Here is a 13,498-nt window from a genome sequence, read left to right as displayed (position 1 = left end):
CTTTTGTGACTACTTACTTTTGCCAGTCTATTTAGTGTGTTATTTACACTATGTTATCTGTCCATTTCCTCTAAAGTCACTAGAGATGGGAAGATTCTTGTACAGAACTACGCTTACATATAATCCTGGTTGGATTCCCAGGCAGACTTCACGCTTCCCGAGAAGAGTGCACCACAGTGTTTAGAAACATTCATACACAATTAACTATTTAAAGAACAGTAAAGTCACACTTTATTTTATTTCACAATATACGTTACAAAGTATAGTTTATTTAGCATGCAAGATTACATATTCCTTTTTTATTCTGCAACATTGTTAAATCATTTTAGCTGGCTAATCTTCTAAACTAATATTTTTATGGAGGGGGTTAACATATCTCTGCCAATGACATGAAGAAGTTAAACAACTGTCACCTAGATTACAAGTTTTGCGTTTGGGTTTTAACTCTGAAAAAATTGTAATTTCATAGTTAAAACAGCACAGCAGTCATTACAAGTCTTGTCGGTATAGCTGTACTACAAGCCTTTTAGCCTGTAACGCAACGTCAGTCCCGCACACGTAAAAATTACGTTTTTTCATGGGACTTCCATAGCACCGGTATTACAAGCTTTGCAGTAAGGCTAAAAAGCTTGCATTCCAGCCTATACCGACAAGACCTGTTTCGTAATCTGAGACCAGTAGTTATGAGTTTTACGCTACAAAACTGTTACATAAAACTCATAACTAAAGTAAACTACCAATGAACCATAAACCGAGGCCCTTCCGCATCACAAACACTATAGTAAAGTTATTAACCCCTATTCTGCCGCTCCCCATCGCCGCCACTATACTAAAGTTATTAACCCCTATTCCCCTGCACCCCAACATAGCCCACACTATAATAAATCTATTAACCCCTATTCCGCTGCTCCCCGCCACTGCCGCCACTATAATAAACCTATTTACCCCTAAACCTCTGGCCTCCCACATCACTACCACTAAATAAACCTATTAACCCCTAAACCGCCAGCCCCCCACATCACTACCACTAAATAAACCTATTAACCCCTAAACCGCCAGCCCCCCACATCGCAACATCCTAAATTAAACTATTAACCCCTAAACCTAACCCTAATGTAACCCTATCACCCCGTAACTTTAAAATAATTAAAATAGAGCTAAATTAAAGTTACTGTTATTAACTTAATAATACCTATTTAAAACTAAATACATACTTAGCTGTGAAATAAAACCTAAGCTAGCTACAATATAACCAATATTTATATTGTAGCTAGCTTAGGTTTTGGTTTTATTTCACTGGTAAGTTTGTATTTATTTTAACTAGGTGGACTAGTTAGTAAATAGTTATTAACTATTTACTAACTACCTAGTTAAAATAAATACAAATTTACCTGTCAAATAAAATAAAACCTAAGCTGCTTTACTGGGGGTACCATTGCATTCCTATTGGCTGCAAAATTTGAATCAGCCAATAGTAATTAGGGCTGCTAAAATCCTAACATTACAAAAAATAAAAAACACTAAAATTACAAAAAATGAACAAAACTACCATATATAAAATAACAAATTAAATTATCCAAAACAATCAAAAGTATTCCTATTCTAATACCCTTTAAAAATAAACAAAACAGAAAAGCAAACAAAATAAAAACCCCTAATCTATATTTAAACTACGAAGGGCCCTTTAAAATGCCTTTTGTGGGCCCTTAAAAGGGCCTTTTGTAAGGGCATTGCCCTAAAGATATCAGTTCTTTTTCTACAAAAGAAAAACAAACACCCCCTAACAGTATACAAACCCCCCAAGCCCACAAAATAAAAATTAAGTAAAACATAATCTACCCATTGCCCTGAAAAGGGCATTTGTATGGGCATTGCCCTTAAAAGGGCATTCAGCTCTTTTGCTGCCCATTAAAAATAAAAAATGGCTATTCTAAAAAGAAAAACCCACCCAAAAACGAAAAAAAAAAAACATTACACAAAATAAACAAATTATCCAAAATAAACAATTATTCCTATTCTAATATCCATTTTAAAAAAAAAACACCCCAAAATAAAAAACCTAATCTATAATAAACTACCAATAGCCCTTAAAAGGGCCTTTTGTAGGGCATTGCCCTAAGTTAAACAGCTCTTTTACCTGAAAAAAATACAAAGACCCACTAACATTACAAACCCCCACTCCCCAAACCCACAAAATAAAAAAAAACTATCTTAAAAAACCTAATCTACCCATTGCCCTGAAAAGGGCATTTGTATGGGCATTGCCCTTAAAAGGGCATTTAGCTCTTTTAAGAAATGCCCAACCCCTAATCTAAAAAAAAAAACACACCCAAAAAACCTTAAAAAAACACTAATCCCTCTTTAGGTACTCACAGTTGCTGAAGTCTCGCTTGAAGGATCTTCATCCCGGCGGATCCATCTTCATCCAGGCGGAATATTCATCTACGCGGCTCCATCTTCATCCAGCATCTTCTTCATCCCTGCGGAGGCAGAGCGGCAATGCGCGGAGGCCCAGGTGAAGGTCCAAGACGGAGGTCCAAGGCGGAGGCCCATCGATCTGACGTGGAGGTCCTCTTCATGCGATCATCCGCGGCACACTGAGGATTGAAATGCAAGGTACCCCTTTTATACTGGGGGTACCATTGCATTCCTATTGGCTGCAAAATTTGAATCAGCCAATAGTAATTAGGGCTGCTAAAATCCTATTGGCTGTTCAAATCAGCCAATAGGATGAGAGCTACTTAAATTCTATTGGCTATTCAAATCAGCCAATAGAATTTCAGTAGCTCTTATCCTATTATCTGATTTGAACAGCCAAAAGGATTTTAGCAGCCCTAATTCCTATTGGCTGATTCAAATTTTTAAGCCAATAGGAATGTAATGGTACCCCCAGTATAAAAGGGGTACCTTGCATTTCAATCCTCAGTGTGCGGCGGACGATCGCATGGAGAGGACCTCCACGTCGGATCGATGGACCTCCGCCATGGACCTCCGCTTCCGCACATCGCCGCTCCGCCTCCACAGGGATGAAGAAGCTGCCGGTCCCGCTATGGATGAAGTTGGAGCCGCCTGGATGAAGATGCCGCCTGGATGTAGATGGAGCCGTGGGGATGAAGATCCTTTCAGCGAGACTTCAGCAACTGTGAGAACCTAAAGAGGGGTTAGTGTTAGGTTTTTTAATGTTTTTTGGGTGGGGATTTTTTTAGATCAGATGTTGGGCATTTCTTAAAAGAGCTAAATGCCCTTTTCAGGGCAAGAAAAAGAGCTAAAAAATTTTTCAGGTAAAAGAGCTGTTTAACTTAGGACAATGCCCTACAAAAGGCCCTTTTAAGGGCTATTGGTAGTTTATTAAAGATTCGTTTTTTTATTTTGGGGTGTTTTTAAAAAAAAATGTGTATTAGAATAGGAATAATTGTTATTATTTTGGATCATTTGTTTGTTATTTTGTGTAATGTTTTTTTTCCTTTTGGGGTGGGTTTTTCTTTTTAGACTAGCCATTTTTTATTTTTAACGGGCAGCAAAAGAGCTGAATGCCCTTATAAGGGCAATGCCCATACAAATGCCATTTTCAGGGCAATGGGTAAATTAGGTTTTACTTAATTTTTTATTTTGTGGGTTTGGGGGGTGGGAGTTTGTATACTGTTAGTGGGTGTTTGTTTTTCTTTTATAGAAAAAGAGCTGATATCTTTAGGGCATTGCCCTACAAAAGGCCCTTTTAAGGCCTGACAAAAGGCCCTTTTAAGGGCCCTTGGTAATTTATAATAGATTAGGGTTTTTTATTTTGGGGTGGTTTTTTTTTAAAGGGTATTAGAATAGGAATATTTTTTTTTGTTTTTGATTATTTAGTTTGTTATTTTTTGTAATGGTAGTTTTTTTATTTTTTGTAATTTTAGTGTTTTTTTATTTTTTGTAATGTTAGGTGTTAGTGTAAGGCAGCTTAGGTTTTATTTGACAGGTAAGTTTGTATTTATTTTAACTAGGTAGGTAGTTAGTAAATAGTTAATAACTATTTACTAACTAGTCCACCTAGATAAAATAAATACAAACTTACCTGTGAAATAAAAATAAAACCTAAGCTAGCTACAATATAACTATTAGTTATATTGTAGCTAGCTTGGGTTTTATTTCACAGGTAAGTATGTATTTAGTTTTAAATAGGTATTATTTAGTTAATAACTGTAACTTTAATTTAGCTTGTGAAAACAGCGCTTGTATTTTGTGGGGTATGGAGCTTAAAACCACCATATCGCATGCACAAGCAGGCTGTTTCAAAACTTGTAATGGCTGCTCTATAGAGGGTTAAATAACGCAACATTTGTTGCGTTCGTTAAATTCCCTATAGCGCACATAACTCGTAATCTACCTGTGTATAAACTAATGTAGACAGAGAGTGTATGCATTATGCATTATATTATTGAAAAAAACACAGGAAATACTTTGCCCAAGTATATTGCAGGTTTATACTGATGATTAACATTGTGTATTATAGTTACCTATAAATTACCAAATTTTCCATAAATGCTTTGACTAAGGGCAAAAATCAATCAATAACAGGTGAATGCTGTAAAAAATATTAACGATTACATTAATACATTTCTGGAGGGTTGGCATATTTTTGCAACAAATCCTTAAATAAAATTTAATTGTTTGCATCAAAATGACTTAAAGGGACATTAAACTGCTGTGCACAGCTACACAAGAATAGTAACTACTCACTCTTCCAGCAGCTCATTTGAAATATTTTTTCCTGTTTTAATAGCTTATAGGTGCCAGATACTGAAGCGCCTCCTCTTCATACTGGGCGTCGCCATCTTGAGCGCCAAGATGGTGGCAGCCAGTATGAAGAGGCATTGTTTCAGTATCAGACACCTTTAAGGTATTAAAGGGACATTCCAGTCAAAACTGGAATTCACATGGGTGCATTTCAGTTTTGAATAAAAGAATTTTTGTCATATACATGTATTAGCAAAGATGCTTTTAATAAAAGCTATAGCTGTTTCAAAAGTGTATTTAAGTATGCACCGTGCACCAGCATTTTTAACACAACACTTGATCAGAGAGCCTAGGGTGCTTGTACCATCTGGTAATTACTCTATTTGTTAGTTGCTGACATGATACAAGCCCCACTGATGATCTGAGGAGCTGCATTATTTGCACAGAGAATATCTAGCTACGCTTCACATGCACGTGCAGAGAAAAAAATGTAACACTAAAACAGTGATAACTGTTACTAGAAGCATTATGTCTATATATGTACATTGCAAATGTGTTTCTGTTTTAAATTGTGACTGAAATGCCCCTTTAAAAGAGGCAAACTGATTTAAAAAGAGCTGCAGCCACAAGATGAAATGCAATAATATAGTGGGTAGTTAATATTCTCTTGTAGTTGTGCACAGCAGTTTAATATTCTATTATCTATAAGGGATAACAAAGTATTAATTCATTGGATGCCACAGAAGGCTGCAGCGTATTGGGTAGCGGTGAACGGCAACCATTTTTCGGCAGCCAAGGGTACAATTACACTAGAACAAAAAGTTTCCTTCTTTGGCATCTTATTTATCTCTTTATCATTAGAGAATAACTGAGATAAAGATAAAGCAGAAGAGTATGCAAAGGTCAAATATGATTTTTATCCTTAGCTTTGTGGCTTGACATTGCTCCAATGCGTTGCAAACAACTTTGACATTAATAACCACTAATCTTGCACAACTTTATTTAGTCTGATTTACTTTATTGTAGACAATTCTATTTTTTTAAATACACAGGGAAAACACACAGCAATAAGTAAAACACAAGAACAACATATTTCATTTAAGTGTATTTTTATTGTATTACACAAATTGTCAGCATTTTAATTAAATTACAGATTGAACAATAAAAATAACATTTTCCAGCATATAGCTTTGGACATATATTAGTGTACAAAACCCAGAGTCACATTACCGTAAGGCTGCTCATAAACACAACCTCAAGCAAATGTTTAAAAACACATTATTTATACAGAATAAGAAATATTGGAATGCTTCAGTCTGGAGGAATCATCAATTACTCTCCAAAGTACACTGTTCTATCTGTAGAATTGAAGACCAGAGAATGGTAGATAAAAGACAAATTGCTCCCTAGCTATATATTTTCCTTTATGGCTGCAAGTTACATAACTACTGTCTTTATAAGATACTATGGCCCCTATTTAATAAAGTCTGGCGGACCTGATCCGACAGTGCGGATCAGGTCCGCCAGACCTCGCTTAATACGGCGAGCAATACGCTCTCCGTATTCAGCATTGCACCAGCAGCTCACAAGAGCTGCTGGTGCAACGCCGCCCCCTGCAGACTCGCGGCCAATGGGCCGCCAGCAGGGGGGTGTCAATCAACTCGATCGTACTTGATCGGGTTGATTTCCTGCGATGTCTGTCCACCTGCTCAGAGCAGACGGACAGGTTATGGAGCAGCTTGATAGATAGGCCCCTATAGATCCAATGGCTAATGTTTACTTTTTCTTGTGAAAAGTCTCCTAAGGAAGCAGCTGACATCCAGCAAAATATAAAGTAATGCCAAAACCCAGTCCTCAATATCTTCCAAAACTCTAGGTATCTGGATATATTCCTGCAATAAGCAAAGAAAGAAACCTGTGCTATTTTTATTATCTACAGAAAAAATGTTTGTTTGTATTTATGCTGGCAATAGTCATAGCACCTTCCTCTCTATCACAATAAGGGTTCAATTTACAAAGAGATTAATTGCAGGTGAATTGTGTAAGTGATTTGAAATCTTTGATTAACTATGCATTATCAGGGGACAAACCCAGAATCAGTACCAGTATATCATGCACGAACAACTGAGTTAGCCCTGCACAATGCATAGTTAATGCTGCATAAAATGAATCTGCAATACTCCTATTTTAGGTGAATTTTACACAGCATTAACTATGCATTGTGCAGGGCTAACTCAGCTGTTCTTGCAGGAGATACTCACTGGGTTTGACCATTTATAATGCATAGTTAATGGCGGGAATGGAAATGTTTCAATTCACCTGCCTATCAACTCTTAATGAATGACCCCTAAGTGTTTCTTTCGTCCCTAAATAGTAATTGTCAGCTAGAAGAATTATATCAATACTGAGCTCAACTTTGAGTCTGAAAATAACCATTTTGTAAAAAAGTGGATTATCTGTCCTATTTTATTAGTTAAATGCTTGTGTGTTTTATATTTTAATAGCACTCTATTTTAGAGGTATTTTATTTGAGATTTACTGTGGTGTATTATAGCACTGAACTATTCTGTGCTTTTGCTTTTTTTCCCCACCCATGATTTGTTGGAAGGTATTTTGGAAGCATACAAGTAAGTAATCGCATACTAATGAAACTATTTTATGTCTTTGTGCTGAACTATCTTTCAGTATTTTGTGAGTGCATCACTGAATAACAGACGCTATAGATTTAATTGTCAACCTTCATTCTGTCAGCATTAAAGACATTTTGGGAGATACTTTGTGAGAAGAGTTTAAATATTAGAAAGTATTGACATTTATTAAAACTAACACTTTTTTCCCACTTCTGCTCATTGTCACATTAGTAATATTAGTTATACAGAATGATTACAGATATGGAAGATACAGGGAGTGCAGAATTATTAGGCAAATGAGTATTTTGACCACATCATCCTCTTTATGCATGTTGTCTTACTCCAAGCTGTATAGGCTCGAAAGCCTACTACCAATTAAGCATATTAGGTGATGTGCATCTCTGTAATGAGAAGGGGTGTGGTCTAATGACATCAACACCCTATATCAGGTGTGCATAATTATTAGGCAACTTCCTTTCCTTTGGCAAAATGGGTCAAAAGAAGGACTTGACAGGCTCAGAAAAGTCAAAAATAGTGAGATATCTTGCAGAGGGATGCAGCACTCTTAAAATTGCAAAGCTTCTGAAGCGTGATCATCGAACAATCAAGCGTTTCATTCAAAATAGTCAACAGGGTCGCAAGAAGCGTGTGGAAAAACTAAGGCACAAAATAACTGCCCATGAACTGAGAAAAGTCAAGCGTGCAGCTGCCAAGATGCCACTTGCCACCAGTTTGGCCATATTTCAGAGCTGCAACATCACTGGAGTGCCCAAAAGCACAAGGTGTGCAATACTCAGAGACATGGCCAAGGTAAGAAAGGCTGAAAGACGACCACCACTGAACAAGACACACAAGCTGAAACGTCAAGACTGGGCCAAGAAATATCTCAAGACTGATTTTTCTAAGGTTTTATGGACTGATGAAATGAGAGTGAGTCTTGATGGGCCAGATGGATGGGCCCGTGGCTGGATTGGTAAAGGGCAGAGAGCTCCAGTCCGACTCAGACGCCAGCAAGGTGGAGGTGGAGTACTGGTTTGGGCTGGTATCATCAAAGATGAGCTTGTGGGGCCTTTTGGGGTTGAGAATGGAGTCAAGCTCAACTCCCAGTCCTACTGCCAGTTTCTGGAAGACACTTTCTTCAAGCAGTGGTACAGGAAGAAGTCTGCATCCTTCAAGAAAAACATGATTTTCATGCAGGACAATGCTCCATCACACGCGTCCAAGTACTCCACAGCGTGGCTGGCAAGAAAGGGTATAAAAGAAGAAAATCTAATGACATGGCCTCCTTGTTCACCTGATCTGAACCCCATTGAGAACCTGTGGTCCATCATCAAATGTGAGATTTACAAGGAGGGAAAACAGTACACCTCTCTGAACAGTGTCTGGGAGGCTGTGGTTGCTGCTGCATGTAATGTTGATGGTGAACAGATCAAAACACTGACAGAATCCATGGATGGCAGGCTTTTGAGTGTCCCTGCAAAGAAAGGTGGCTATATTGGTCACTGATTTGTTTTTGTTTTGTTTTTGAATGTCAGAAATGTATATTTGTGAATGTTGAGATGTTATATTGGTTTCACTGGTTAAAATAAATAATTGAAATGGGTATATATTTGTTTTTTGTTAAGTTGCCTAATAATTATGCACAGTAATAGTCACCTGCACACACAGATATCCCCCTAAAATAGCTATAACTAAAAACAAACTAAAAACTACTTCCAACACTATTCAGCTTTGATATTAATGAGTTTTTTTGGTTCATTGAGAACATGGTTGTTGTTCAATAATACAATTAATCCTCAAAAATACAACTTGCCTAATAATTCTGCACTCCCTGTATAATAGCCAGAAGAAAGATGACATGGGATTTAAACTAAACAAATAGCAGCTTCTTGGTTTTAGTTGTTACAAAGCTCATGTGCATTCCGGGAGCGGAAAGAAAAATGAAGATCGGAAATAGGATTGGTGAATGTCTCTAAGATTCGAATGATGATAATCATTTTTGTGTATCATATTTAAATGTTTATTACCATAAAATTACATTAGAGTCCATTGAAATCAACTGAAAGAGTGGTGCAAAGGTCCTTTGCAAGGGTTGTCAAGTTCAATCTATTAGAAATCAAATGGTTTTCAAGTGACTTAAACTTCACCATCTTTCTTTCAAGTTAATGTTATGTTTACCATAAAACATTTTTTAGCTGTTTGGATTTTCCAACAGCCTTGACTATTTTGGCCTCTTTCATATTGTACATCTTGGCTCTTTAAACATGTGTTATTTCAATGTTATTAATTTAGATTCTGCTCAGTGCAGTTAATGTGACAGAACATGTAATACAGGTTTACACTGCAATGAAAACAGCAGCTTCAAAGATTTTAGTAGAATTATACATAAATCATGTTCTAAGGTGCCTGATTACTTATGCAGCCAGCTGTACATCTGCTTTAGGAGCTTTAATAACTAAACTGTCAACGGGTGGTAGAACCAATCAGGAACCGTATTAATCACCCCTTAACAGATGTCTGCTTCACCTGTTTAGTGCACTGTTAGATGGGTCACACATGCACGCTGGCAACCAGTAAACCTGTGGCGCAGAGACTGGGAGTGTGTTCTGCTTTGTTTAATGTGTTGGGCTACATAGGTTATATAATAAATACATTAATAGTTAGAGTAGATGGGAGTAGGATATTCTTAAATTAACAGTGCTTAGCATCTAGCCCTCAGTTACTGATATCGGAGTATGTGCATTAAATGTATTTGTTCATTAGTTTTTTTAACATTATATAGTAATGTGAGAGCCTGTCTCTGCTGTTCTTTTTCCTTCAGTTTAATAATGTAAATTCAATAATCTGTGGTAAACCACAGATTATTACATAAGAGAAAATGCTGTCATTTTTACAAATATTTGTATAGCCATATTGCTTGCATATGACTGTGTTTAACCTCTAGGTGGAGATGCACTTCTGCTCCAGAAATAAATTCAGGTGATTGGCGGCTACACGCACATATATTGTGAATGTCTCACTGGCCGTGCTAAGCTCCGGAACATCAAATGCATTTCCTCTACAGAACTGAGCTTAACTGTTTGCTGGGGTTAAACACATAATTACATACAAATAATAGCACATAATGAAACTGTTCTAATGCATTGCAGCAAATTCTTATTGCAATTTTATGTCCCTTTAAGGGATCTTTGTTGTGCAGTGAGCCATATAAACTCTAAAACCTTATAACAAACCCCAAAACCTATAATATATAAAATATATATTTTACCCCATTTGGTAGCATATGTGTCCTTATTAGCCAAATAATAACATTAACTATCATACACAGTGTAATGTCTTTTATATGTTGTCCTCTTCCAGTTTAAAAATAAAACATTTCACAATATTAAATAAACTCAAATATTTTTTTTCTGAAAATATTAATTATATATCAGTATCTATTAAAACAGTAATACTGCCAAATTAGTTACACTGTGTAAAGAATGTAAATAATTTCATTGTCTTAATTTTGTATTTATTTGCAGCTTGATGAATACAGGCATTTGTCCTAGGAAAACTGATATTTCCCAAAATACGTTGCTTTTAAAGCAAGAAAAGATCTGTGCTTAAAGGTGCATAATACGCAAAACAATAATGGAGTTATTTGACCCGAGCATCGTGAAATGCACATGCACAGTGCGTATGCGCCAAATGGCTGCTGCCTATGCTCTGTTGTGTGTCAAAAATTTAAATCCCAAAATATACATAGAATACAGCATTAAAAAAACAAAATACATGGTAAACTTTTTAAAATGTGTAAGGTCCAAATAACTCCATTACTACTTCAGGTATCAGATCCCTTAATCATTTTAAATGCAGAAAACATATAAATATTAAAATAATTCCCATTGAACTTTAAAAATATTTTACATATTCCGAGCTCATATTATCATACAAATCTTACAATTCAAATCTCCAAATCACAGCACAGAGGAGAGGAAACACCACTTTCAATTTGTCTGCAAAATCTCAGCAAAACCATGATGCTTAATGTACACAGAAAGCAGTGCAATTTGACAAATAATGTACTGATCGTCTTCAAAATTACTGGTGTATGTCATTGGCAAAGGAATGTCCCGCCACTCAAACCTTTCTCATTGGGCAGGATTTTCAGAAGGATTGTCAGTGGTGCTAGCAGCAGATGAGAGGTTGATGGAAGGATCTGATTCCATGTTGCTAATGCCAAGCCCATGGTGTGATGAAAGGGGTGTGGATGATGAATGCTCCCCTACAGCTGTGTTATCGCTCGTCACATCTACTGTTGCTTGGGAGATCCTGTTTCATAGAAGGGAATTAGTTTAAAGATGACAGCAGAAAACATGTACCCAGAGCACTCTCTATAAATTATATAAGAGCAGATCAAGTGTTCTCATAGAGATACATGCAAACAGTCTTTAACAGAATGGTCTTGCCATATAGATGAATAATTACAAGGACATTGTAAAACAACCAGTTAGAGCATGGAACTGCTGCATTGCTTACTATTTATGTAACCCCTACAAAGGGGTTAAACTAAAAGCTTGGGAGCTACAACACATTGCAGCTCCTGATCAGGATGTAAATGGTGATTGGCTGCTTTGTAAAACTGCCACTTCTAATTGGATCAAATGCCCAGAACATTCTTTCCTACAAAGTAATGCAATATCCCATACAAATAAAACCAAAAATATTAATAATCTCCTGATTTTATTCCAATGCGCTTCATATCATTAACATAAGAAGCTTAGATGTTAAGCAAATAAATTGAGACATTTATGCATTAAATAACCCCAGCTTCAACAATAGCCAGAGTGCATCATCTAGTATCATTCAAACAATGTGTGTAAGCTAAGTGCATGCTCATTCGCTAGTTTGCAGGTGCAGTGGCACAAGTGCGTTTACAGCATGTGAAGTTTGATTGACAGTAGAATGTGGCATTATTGGGAATCAATTATAAATAAAAAGGCACATGACAGGGTACAGTTATAAACATAGCTGTCATATAGCAACACTATTTTCTTCTATTTTCTATTATTATTATTTTCTATTATTTGTAAAAGACAAAGCATTAATATATTTTCACTATAATATTTTGGCTTATCAAACATTTTTGGTTAGTTCTATCCCACAATTTTAGAGTTCCAGGAAATATTTGTAAGTGGATTAATATTAATATTGATAATAATAAATACCCTTGATTAGTGATTTACATGGATGTATATTTACTAGATCCACTGTATAGTATTATTATTTTTATTATTATTATCGGTTATTTGTAGAGCGCCAACAGATTCCGCAGCGCTGAAGTAAAACTTTAATGCTAAAAAAAGTTAAATTTCAGTGTTTTACCCACATTAATATTACACATATTTTATACATTCATTTATTTTCCCTGAAATCTTACCTGATGTCCTCAGCTTTTCCATTTATTTGGCCTTCATGCCCTATACTGGGGCTCCCTGCCCTTAGTGAGTGAGAATCTGGGGCACAATCTACATTTGCATATGAAAAAACATTGATTAACTTGTGTTACCATTTATTTTTTGGTACTAAAATGTCAAAGCTTTAACATACACAATTTACTGTTTTGCACGTATAATTGAGATAGATAGACCACACACGCACACCATTGTAATTAAATGAAAAAATAACGTACACATATTTAAATCAATCCATAGGGGCCGATATATTAAAGGCCGAATGGCCCTGAATGCCCATGTTTCTACGCGAACCTTCAGGCTCGCCGGTAACAGGAGTTAAGAAACAGCCGTCTTAAGACCGCTGCTCCTTAACTCGTACGCCTCCACTGAGGCTGCGGACATCAATCCGCGGACATCAGTCTGCCCGTTCTTCACCAGAACTCAACTGCATGTGCAATGTTAAATGCTGATAGCGTATGTTGTCGGCATTCAGCGATGTCAGGAGGACATGATACGCTACAGCGGATCATGTCTGTCCGACTGTTAATAAATTGGCCTCATAGTGTTTAGAAAACAAAAATTCTGTAGTTTTATGTGGACTACAGTTATTTAATTTAAATGATTTTAAATGTCCAAGGCAGAGCTATATTTGTTTGTCTAGCCAGGAAAGTTGTAAATTATGTTATATAAACTGGCCTAAAATTTGAATCAACACAA

General features: G+C 36.4%; 1 protein-coding gene across 3 annotated transcripts in view; it reads right to left on the bottom strand.

Annotated features, from left to right (window-relative positions):
• The window catches only part of PPP1R9A (protein phosphatase 1 regulatory subunit 9A), a 558,902-nt gene that overhangs the window by 16,224 nt on the left and 529,180 nt on the right, over window positions 1-13,498 (bottom strand). For 2 of the 3 annotated variants that reach the window (XM_053714065.1, XM_053714067.1), the window contains 2 exons: window positions 12,766-12,853; window positions 8,612-11,657 (listed from right to left, as the gene is read on the bottom strand). The exons of the other annotated variant lie outside the window; for it this stretch is intronic. In XM_053714065.1, the coding sequence (XP_053570040.1) occupies window positions 11,477-11,657; window positions 12,766-12,853 (269 nt within the window). In that variant the 3' untranslated portion in view covers window positions 8,612-11,476. Of the gene's footprint in view, window positions 1-8,611; window positions 11,658-12,765; window positions 12,854-13,498 lie in introns of those variants that run through there. 3 annotated transcript variants of the gene reach the window in all.

Source organism: Bombina bombina, chromosome 5, assembly GCF_027579735.1.
Source record: "Bombina bombina isolate aBomBom1 chromosome 5, aBomBom1.pri, whole genome shotgun sequence".
NCBI lineage: Eukaryota > Metazoa > Chordata > Amphibia > Anura > Bombinatoridae > Bombina > Bombina bombina.
Note: the sequence above shows the minus strand (reverse complement) of the source record. Positions and strands in the feature narration are given on the sequence as shown.